Source organism: Ceratosolen solmsi, unplaced genomic scaffold, assembly GCF_000503995.2.
Source record: "Ceratosolen solmsi marchali unplaced genomic scaffold, CerSol_1.0 scaffold10, whole genome shotgun sequence".
NCBI classification, from domain to species: domain Eukaryota; kingdom Metazoa; phylum Arthropoda; class Insecta; order Hymenoptera; family Agaonidae; genus Ceratosolen; species Ceratosolen solmsi.
The window spans coordinates 2,008,027-2,019,337 of record NW_011948412.1 but is presented as its reverse complement, the minus strand read 5'-3'; the positions used below and the strand labels follow the sequence as shown (position 1 = coordinate 2,019,337).

General features: G+C 29.5%; 2 protein-coding genes across 2 annotated transcripts in view; both read left to right on the top strand.

Moving 5' to 3' along the window:
- The window catches only part of LOC105364147 (oligoribonuclease, mitochondrial-like), a 1,209-nt gene extending 910 nt beyond the window's left edge, over nt 1-299 (top strand). Inside the window, 2 exon segments of the mRNA XM_011502014.1 lie at nt 1-65; nt 149-299. The exon segment at nt 1-65 is cut by the window's left edge and continues 23 nt beyond it. Of these exon segments, the coding sequence (XP_011500316.1) occupies nt 1-65; nt 149-299 (216 nt within the window).
- A 293-nt stretch (nt 300-592) lies between these two features.
- alpha-Cat (catenin alpha) lies at nt 593-11,067 on the top strand. The gene is made up of 8 exons (XM_011503925.1): nt 593-1,062; nt 2,042-2,379; nt 2,530-2,944; nt 3,340-3,657; nt 5,981-6,214; nt 6,447-7,049; nt 7,602-8,279; nt 10,824-11,067. The coding sequence occupies exons 2-8, from the start codon at nt 2,051-2,053 to the stop codon at nt 10,986-10,988; spliced, it is 2,742 nt and encodes a 913-aa protein (XP_011502227.1). The 5' UTR covers nt 593-1,062; nt 2,042-2,050; the 3' UTR covers nt 10,989-11,067.
- Nucleotides 11,068-11,311: the final 244 nt, after the last annotated feature.

Below are 11,311 nucleotides of genomic sequence, written 5' to 3'. Positions count from 1 at the left end.
CCACGTATATTTGACTATATAGCTGACGATACAATAGATGTATCTTCGATTAATGAATTGGCTAAGTAAACATATTGATTATATTATTACTAATTAATAAACTATTAATCAAATAGAAAAGTTTTTGAATAACTATATTACATTGTAGGCGATGGAACAAAAAGATTGAGAAAAAAAAACAAAGAAAAACAGGTAATCACAGAGCCCTAGGTGACATAAAAGATAGCATTGCAGAATTAAAATATTATAAAAATAAGTTATTTATAAATGAAAAAAATATTACCATTGAGCAAAAGTGATAAGGTGATTTAATTATTTTTGATAACATTTTTGCACTTTTATATTTTTAAAATATGTTTGTGAATAATGATACTTATAGTAATTGTAAAAATTATACATAAATAAATCAAATAAGTGTTGAGTCAACACAATGAATTTAAGTTAATATCAAAAAATTTAATCATATTTATTATATATTGATATTTATGTTACATATATATATATATATATATATATATATATATATATATTCTCGGAATCAGAGCAATGTCGATTTAAGACTTGGTATACTATAAGTTTGCTATCTAGAATGAATTTTTATAATGTTAATTACTCTTAAATTATTACGTTACATTAAAGTTCATTTATTTGGACAAACAGTATTTATCGTGTTTTACATTCTATCGGATAGAACTCAACTTTACTTGTCAATATTAATACAATGCCAATGCAGCGGCGAACAGACCGTAACTTGTGATGCGGTAAATTTGGCAACAATGCAACGATGCACTACTCGAATCTCGAATACACCTTTTCTCCCCCCACCGATTTCAAAGTAGCCTAGCGAGACTAAGTTAACAGTGGTGGCGTCATGACGTCATGAATGAAAACTCGAAAGGTGTGTAGCAGAGTCGGAGTGGTACTCCATGATAGCACAACGACGACGCGATCACGTCTGAAAAACGGCGATACCCAAGTGCCAAAATTAAAACCTTCAGTTTATTTAACATATTACATATTACCTGCGAAAAAGTGGCCCAGTCTTTTCGTCGTTACATGAAGGTATGTAAGGACATTTATAGATGAGATGTAAGACAGAGTGAACATGAGCAATCGTAGACCGTGCGTGCTTTCGTTTGTCCGAGAGAGAGAGAGAGAGAGAGAGAGAGAATTAGAAAGGGAAAGAATGGTAGACATTCCTGAGGCATTTAACTGTCAAGATCTCTTTCTCTGTTATTCATGATTCATGCGAAAATGGGATTAATCAATAAAACAAAAATCTCTTTTAAGCGTGAAGAACGGTTTTAATGAATGTTAGTTTAATATATAATTAGGGCTCCGACAATGCATTTAAGTATAGTTTCAATCGGAAATGCGTAATGATTGGGTAGCATTCGAATAATTTTTCTTTATGAGTCACATGAAGGCGTTAGTATTTGTCTTATCTGACTACGTAATTTGCATTTCTCCGTCAATGTTAAAAATTGGCCGATATTAAGTAATAAAGTGATAAAAATTCGAAGTGAAGAAGCAATATTCGATGTTTGATGAGAATTTATCCAAATGCAGCTTTGATAAAATTCAGTTTATGTTAATTTAAAAATCTTGAGAGTATTGTTGTCATAAAATAATAAATAAAATAATAATTATCAACGTTGCATTATTTGAAAAAAAAAAAAAAATATTGAAAGGGCTTTTAAAATAGTCATTTTAATTTATGAGTTATTTCATAAATACAGTGACTCATACAATTCTTAATTTGTATAACTTGTTGCAACTATTATAATTGAAATAAAGTATACAGATTTCATTACATAATCATTGTTTGTTAATAATAAAAGATTTTAAAAATCTTAAAGTAATTTTTCTAATTCTCAACATTGTTCTTACAATTGTCAATACTATTTATATAATTCGTAAATATAATAATATTAAACAGTTTTTTGTAATAAAGACAGTACTTTTATAAAATTGCTATTTAATATAACTTAACAAAAAGCATTTTAAAGCATCTAGTAATTATAAAAATCTTTTATTACAGGGATAAGTAATGCAACTAAAAATGTCGGATCACTTTGGTCCAATTACCCTGAAATGGGATCCCAAGAATTTAGAAATACGAACTATGTCAGTAGAGAAAACATTAGAGCCACTTGTTTTACAAGTAACTACGCTAGTCAGCACAAAAGGCCCTAGTAAAAAAAAAAAGGGTAAATCAAAGAGAGCTAGTGCTTTAGTTGCAGCTGTCGAAAAGGCTACTACAAATTTTATCGAAAAGGGAGAACAAATTGCTTATGAGAATCCAGACATTACAGCTGAAATGCTAAGTGCAGTGGAAGAAGTGAGAAAGACAGGTTCAGCTATGAGTATCGCTGCCAGGTAATTACTAACATATTTTATCTAATTATAACAATTGACTTTATTTTATTTACAAAGCCTAAAATTTCTGCTTATTTTTATATGGTGTAATATAAATACTGTCAGATAATGTAACATAATTATTTTCAAATTAAATTCATTTTATTACAGAGAATTTTCTGAAGATCCCTGCTCATCTTTAAAAAGAGGAAATATGGTTCGCGCAGCTAGAAATTTACTTTCAGCTGTAACACGACTACTTATATTAGCGGACATGGTCGATGTTCATTTATTATTAAAATCTCTTCATGTAGTCGAAGATGACTTAAAAAAGCTTAAGAATGCTTCGTCACAAGGAGAACTTTTGGACAACATAAAACAATTTGGTAGAAATGCATCTGAATTAATGAATCAAGCAGCCAAGCGTCAACAAGAATTGAAGGATCCGCAATTACGTGATGATCTGGCTGCTGCGCGAGCTGTTCTCAAAAAACATTCTACCATGTTATTAACAGCTTCAAAGGTCTATGTACGACATCCAGAACTGGCTGCGGCAAAAGCTAATAGAGATTATGTCTTGAAACAGGTTTGCTTATTTTGAATGTTATTTATTTTTTTATTTATTTTGAAAAAAGAGACATTTATTTCCAATAGATGAACTCAAATTGTGTACATTAATATATAAAATATCTTAAAATGTATATTTAATACAAAGGTAAATGTTATTGAATAACCATTTGTATTAAACTATTCTTTAAAAATTTATCAAAAGCTCTTGACATTTATATCTTTCATTATTAAATAGTGGTAAAGTTTAAATGAAACAATTAAGCAGTAATAATGAGATAAATATTTTAGAAAAATATTCAGTAGACAAAAAGAATTTAAACCATTAAGAAGTCATAATAAAATTAGAAATTTTAGCTGACAAAACCAGCTTTGATACAGTTTTGTTGAAATATTAACTTGGCTTTTCGATAGGTCTGCGAAGCCGTGAACACAATAAATGATGTGGCGCAAGGTAAGACACCAGGTGATAACCAACACCCATATGATGGTCCAGGCGAACTTGCGGCCGCTCTTGACGACTTCGACGAGCGCATGGTGATGTCACCATTGGCGTATAACGAAGTGCGCACTCGGCCGAGCCTCGAGGAACGTCTCGAGAGTATAATAAGCGGCGCTGCTCTTATGGCGGACTCCTCGTGCACACGTGATGAACGTCGCGAACGCATCGTCGCCGAATGTAACGCCGTCAGGCAGGCACTCCAGGATCTTCTTAGCGAATATATGAATAACGTGAGTGGAATGTATTTCTTCACTCTTTCATATCGTATATCATAAGCTGTCCACTTTTTCACAACGTTGGCTATTGCGAATTAGCTTCTTTATTATTTTTATTTCACTTTCATTTCAATTTGTCAAATTGATTGAACTCGAGAAATACCTTTTTGCACATTTATATATTATGGATTGAACCGGCTTAGCCCCTTATCCTTCAACACCTTCGTCCACTATAGTCAACCAACGCCTTGATTTCGTTAGGTCGCTATTCCTTTGTATCATGCAATTGATTCTCGACTTTGAAGTTGTATCACGTAGGCCTGTATTACGATTTTTTCATTATCCTATTTAAACGTATTAAAGTGATTATTAAATTCATGGTCAGTGACCTCGTAAACGCTTTGATCAATTTGGAAGATTATGTAATAAAATTAAATTAATAAAAAATAATATAAAATTTATCTTTGAATCATCTATCAGAATGGAATAGAAATAATAATAATGAATGAATGATAATTCGCAATAACCAATGATTTCGATCAAAAATATATTTTCTTTTATACATTATAAACGAAAGATGCTATTTTTAAATACTTCCATTTTTTAAAAGGCCATCCATTTATTAGCAAAAGACTTGCCAATAAATTAAAAAAATTTATAAAATAATTTAATGAATCGACGGATAAATAATAAATGTGTAAATCTAAATTCATAACTTATTCCTCGAATTATTTACTCTATAAATAATATATTTTAAAATTTTTAATTTTAAATGACATTATTAAAGTGTAAATAATGTTTTTTTAATATATTCATTTTTTACATTATCATTCGATTTTAACTAACGATCTTATTTTTTTTTCTCCTACTCTGTTCATACTTGATAAACGGAAGTGAGTACTTCATTTATTATTCGGTGTCTTTAAAAAAGTAACTATTACAAAGCACTTATGTCTTCAGGTTCTTAAAATATAATGAACTTTTTAAATATTTAATCAAATGTTATTAATTATTAATTATCATTTAAAAATAAAAGTTTTATTTTTAAAATTTCAAACAAAATATTTTAACAATGTAATATAAATTTTTCACCACCACAAAATTTGCACATCTTCCTGAATTATTATAAACAAATAATAAAATAATATTCATAAATTTTATTTACTCAAGCAAAATAAAGACAGTGGCACATAATTTTACGTGGCCCTGCATACACATATGCACACACCCGTGCACACACACGCATATATATATATATATATATATATATATATACGTATTTAAATTTGAATGATGTTTAATTTTTTAAATATTTTTAATTGATGCATTTTCATATTGACATAATTATAATTTGTTTTTGTTTAATGAGGTCAGTTGCAACTCGCCCGGGCTAGTAAAAGGGTAAATATTCAAGATCACCCCATAAATTCCTTGCATTGTCCGTTTATGCATAATTAAATTTTAGTCTACTTACTAAACTGTAGTTGTTGATGATTATTCCGCATTTTCATCAGTCATGGGCAAAATGTGTACATGTTTTGCATTATTAATACAAATTCAAATATTTTAATAATAAAGTACCAAAGATGCATTTTCTTTCTAATTTTCAATACACATACATTTAAAAGTACCTAAATTGTATAGATGTTACAATGGAGTTTATAAATACTTGAAAGTATATTGTATCTTTTAATAAATTGCAAAATAATTTGGAATATTTATAATTAGTAACTTTTTCATGTAAAAATTGAGTTTTATATTACACATGTTAAAATGCTGTCCATGTTTGATTATTATTTTTCCCTTTTAATGGATTGAATAATTGTAATTTACTAATTAAATGGTTGTTCGTTTTAGTTTTTTAAATGGCACTAATAAAATACATTTATTATTGCTTGAGAGTGAGTGCTGTGTGTATTAATTTTATGAGTCGCAAAAAAGCTGTTCAAACAAAATTTATAATAAAAATGCCTTTGATATAAATTTAAATTTCCACTCTATTGTCAAAGTTTTTTATATTATGTTTTCTGGAAATGCACTATTATATTAAATACCGAATTGAATCATATAGTTAGCACCTTGCTATTATTTAATTTTTATAATTTAAAAGTAAATTTAAAAAATATGTTGATACAGATTTCAAAATACATTCTAGATTTTGTATAAATTTTCTTTAAAATATTTCTTATATGCTTTTACACCAATTGTAATAAGTACATTTTTTAAAGAATGTTTATAAGTTATGCATTTGACTACTGATAAACTTTAACTGTGGAGTACTCTAATAATATTGCAATATAAATAATAATATTTCAAAAACTTATAAATTTCCATGTAGATAGGGGTAAAGGAGCAATCGGAAGGACTAGAAAGAGCTATAGATCACATGTGCAGAAAAACACGAGATCTGCGAAGGCAGTTGCGCAAAGCTGTGGTTGATCATGTCTCGGACAGCTTCTTGGAGACCAGTGTACCTCTTTTGGTTCTCATCGAAGCTGCTCGTAATGGCAGAGACAAGGAAGTTGAAGAATACGCTCTTGTCTTTACAGAACATGCAAATAAGTTGGTAGAGGTAAGTGCACACATTTTACTAATACTGATACAATCCTTACAACAATATTATATAATATTTAATAAACAAATAGTGATAATAATTACATGTCTATACTATATAGGACAAACATTATTCGTTATTGTTTCTATTGTATTACATTATATACAATGCTTTTGGTAAAAGAAAACTTTGAGTAAAGAAAATGTCCGTTTTCTAAGTTGATTAAACTAAAAAATGTGTACTGTCTCAGGTTGCAAACTTGGTGTGCAGCATGTCGGGCAACGAGGATGGTGTAAAAATGGTACGCTACGCGGCAGCCCAGATCGAGAATCTTTGCCCCCAAGTTATAAATGCAGCACGAGTTCTCGCTGCGCGCTCCCGTTCCAAGGTTGCACAGGACAACATGGAGGTATTCCGTCAGGCCTGGGAAAACCAAGTTCGCGTGTTAACCGAGGCTGTTGATGATATAACGACGATCGACGACTTCCTCGCCGTCTCCGAGAATCACATCCTCGAGGATGTGAATAAATGCGTGCTTGCGCTTCAAGAGGGTGATGCCGACACATTGGATAGGACCGCTGGAGCAATCAGAGGTAGATCCGCTCGTGTTTGCAACGTCGTTCAGGCCGAAATGGATAATTACGAGCCTTGTATTTACACGAAAAGAGTACTCGAGGCTGTTAAGGTTCTGCGTGAGCAGGTGATGCCCAAATTCGCCCAAAGAGTTGAGGTTGCCGTAGACGCCCTTGGCAGTACACCACCCAAGGATGTTGATGAGAACGATTTCATCGATGCGTCTAGACTCGTGTATGACGGTGTCAGAGAGATCAGACGCGCCGTACTTATGAATAGGGTATGCTATTAACTCATCCTTTTAAACTCTAATTATTCATTACATTCTTATAAATTTGTATCATTCATACATCGTGCTATACTTTTTTCCAATAATAGCGAAAGTGCGTACTCGTAGATTCCATCAAACTAAGCAAATATGAACTTCCATGCTCCTTTTACAAGAAGTCTTATAATTGATAAATCCTTTTTATCAGAAATGTCAATATTTATATAATTTGAAATAAATAAGATTTATCAACTATTGTTAAAATGAAGATTTTTAATTTAAAGGTGGTTCTTTAAAACACGCTTATTTAACTTGAATAATAAAAGAATTTCATATACCTTTTGAAATTCAATTATAAAATTAGTGATTGAAATCGTTTGAACTCCATTAATGAAAATGAATGAGCGTGTGGGAGCGATTGAGACATAAGTAGTTAGTGGTATTAAAGCATAAAGTTTTAAAGTGCAATGTATTTGCAATTGTCATTATTATATAGTCACATAATTGCATGTTTATATATTTATATTACATTTTATACATTTCTAAGAAATTAATATTTTGCAGGCCGACGAGGACTTGGATCCGGAAGACGTGGAGCTGGATGAACATTATACTCTAGAAACGCGAAGCAAATCGAGTGCCCAAACTGGTGAGCAAGGCGAGGATGAATACCCGGACATTAGTGGAATAACCACTGCCCGCGAAGCCATGCGCAAAATGACGGAGGAAGACAAACAGAAGATTTTACAGCAGGTTGAACACTTCAAAAGCGAGAAATTAAAATTCGATCGAGAAGTGGCTAAATGGGATGACGCTGGCAATGACATTATTGTCCTTGCCAAGCATATGTGTATGATTATGATGGAGATGACGGACTTCGCTCGAGGCCGTGGTCCCCTCAAGACTACCATGGACGTCATTAACGCGGCCAAGAAGATCTCGGAGTACGGTACGAAGCTGGACAAGCTCACAAGGCAGATCGCAGAGCAATGCCCTGAGAGCTCAACCAAGCAGGACTTGCTGGCCTACTTGCAAAGAATTGCCCTATACTGTCACCAGATGAATATCACCAGTAAAGTCAAGGCTGACGTGCAGAGCATTAGTGGCGAACTTATCGTGTCGGGACTCGACAGTGCCACGTCCCTTATTCAGGCTGCAAAAAATCTGATGAATGCAGTAGTCCTAACAGTTAAGTCGTCTTACGTCGCCAGCACCAAATATCCTCGCCAATCTACCGTCACGGTGAGTCTCCGTCTATGCTTTATTCTTATTTTTTGATTTATAAATTTATAATATTTAGAGGCGGGATTCGCTGTATAATAAAATATGGTTCTTTTTAAAGAAAAATATTTTCGTAGTTACAAATTTAAATCTAAAATCACTTTAGGAGTTAATAATTCTTTATTTCTTTGTGTCTCATTTTTCAAATAAACAATTTTTAAATATCTTCTTCCTTTCAATTCAACAATTCATCCCATATTTAAAACGTGGCACTTAAAATTAATCGTTGTTTACTAAAAAAGGACAATAATTTTTGTACACCTATTCTGATAATAAAATTCCAACAATTTCATATTTTTTCGCATAAAAAAAATATATAAAAGAATTATAAAGAATCAAACAAATAATTAAACTCGATCTAATATTGAAATATAAAGATACAACTTGTTTGAAAAATAAGATGGCTTACTATATTTGTAATATTATTATAGTTACACATAACGATGTAAACATGAATTTTTTTTATAAAGGATCAATGTGAGAAGTTGAAAAAATAAAACTCTACTTACAAGTAAAATTGAAACATCAAATATTATCGTTACATAAATATTTCTTAAAAAGTACATTGATAATCAATTTCATTAATGATATAATATACTTGTTAGTAGTCTGCATATAAATTATAAAGTATAAGAAATATCCGACTAAGAATATTCAAGTAGTAATTGCTAGATAAACTTAGCTAAAACAATAAAGATTTTGGGCTTACGATGTTTATAGACCATTGAAGACAATGGAAGTGAGAAACAAGGGCCGCGAGAGCCGCTCCTGCTCTACTTACCCGTATCATACAATTTATCTATTACTTACTCCGTTTCACTGGTATAACTAAGCTTGCACCAAAATAATATTTATTTAGGACTGCCGTTATAAATATATTTATAACACTCGCACAAATCATTATAACTATAGACTCAGTTGTTTCATAATGTCGAAGTAACGAATGATGACCTGAGTTGCAGTCGACATTTAATTAACACTCGCTTTGCTAATGCTTTTCTCACACGCATATAACCATAAAAAAGGGATTTTGGATATTGAAAAATTATTTACAGCATTTTTTAAAAATATATATTAATAGTAATTATTTTTGGTTTATTAATTTATCGATTTGCTTATTTCATAATTATTATTGCTTCGATTTGTTTATATTATTAATTGACAAAATACATAAATGTAATTTAAAATTTTTAACATCTAAATTCCCTTGTACTTGTTTTACAAATGTTATTATGTGAGCATACATTGTAAATATGTAATGTTTATAGCACTCATTAGACAATCAAATACAATTAGCTATTTTTCATTAAAATAAATCAAATTATGTTCTAGCACAATATTATAAAATTTAATACAACAGTTATAATTTATAATTTAACATGTTTGGCTTATGCCTCATGAGAAAAATAATTTCTTAAAATAATTTTTTAATCTATATACATGCTGGTTAATAAAATTGCTATGTTTATCGCTTGCTAACTTATCTTTGGACAAAATAGTATGTAAGCATATAATTATAAAATATTTTTACATTTTAAAATGTACTATACAATATTTACGTTTAATTTATTAAATTGCATTGATTTTTTATTTTAAATAATTAAATTCCGAACGCTTCAATATTTACGAACATAATAAATCAATCAATGAAGATTATTATAAAAATTGTTGATAATGGATTACAAAAAATATATAAAAAACATTGAAAAATTTTTAAAAATCCTAAAAACGAAGGATTAAACCATTTTTAAACTTATATTTGCAGTATTATAGTTTTTACTAAATGCAGTGTTTACTAAATGTAATAAAATAATTACAATTTTACAATCTATTCTTCCAAAATAGCATACATTTATTTGGATAAATAGCATTGAAATGTTTCAATACCTATTATCGAAATAATGATAATAAATTTAATTATGCTTGTTTAACAATTATTACAAACAAAAAAATCCATGTTCTTTGTGTGTTAATTACTTTCGATAAACTACAAAATTTTACTTACGTTTTTGTTTTACGACACTGTTCAACTAGTCATTATTTAGTAATAATAAATAAATATTTGTAATATTTATGAGAAATATTATGAATAAATATTCAAATATTAGTGAGCAGTATTTAATCTTTTGGTATATACTAATTTATTTTATCGTATTAGTTGCTCTAAATAGAGTATTAGATTATATTATTTATACGCCTTTTATTCCTTCATTTACAGTACAGGAATATTTTTTACAATAATATAAGAAATTATGCTATATGTAAGTAATATTTAAGTGTTCAATAACGAAAACTTATTTAAAAAATCTAATTTAGAAACTAGCATAAAGAATAAATTTTCAGACAATTCAATTAATAAAATTTTTGTTTTTGGTCAACAAAATTTTTATTTCAATGCATGTACTTATAATAGTCCATCAATTATATTTCGTATAAATTGTGGATTGTCTGTTACAGGTATGAAAAAATTTTTATATTAACTAAATATTGCATATTTCATTGCAGTCTCCAATTGTCGTGTGGAAGATGAAAGCTCCAGAAAAGAAACCACTTGTACGTCCAGAACGACCTGAAGAGGTTCGCGCCAAGGTGCGCAAAGGATCTCAGAAAAAAATTCAAAATCCTATTCATGCGCTTTCCGAATTCCAAAGTCCCACCGAAAGCGTTTAAGGTAGTTTTAAAGATTATGTGCAGTCAGAAAATCAAAAAATAAGTAAGTTTAAATAAATGAGTATCGAAAAAAAATAACGACCACTGTAATTTTGTTTTATTTATTATTTGTTTTTTTAAACTATCTGAAAATCTAAAATTAAAAAAAGCTTTTTATTTGTTAAATACTTACTTCAATTTTTAAACAAAAGATTTTATTAATTTCTTCAGAAATTAAAGAAAATAAAATAGTATTGTATGATTTTTTTAAAACAATTATTAGTTAATAAATTATAGTGAAAGTATCATATTAGAACTTTTTTTTTACGTGGTTAATTCATCAT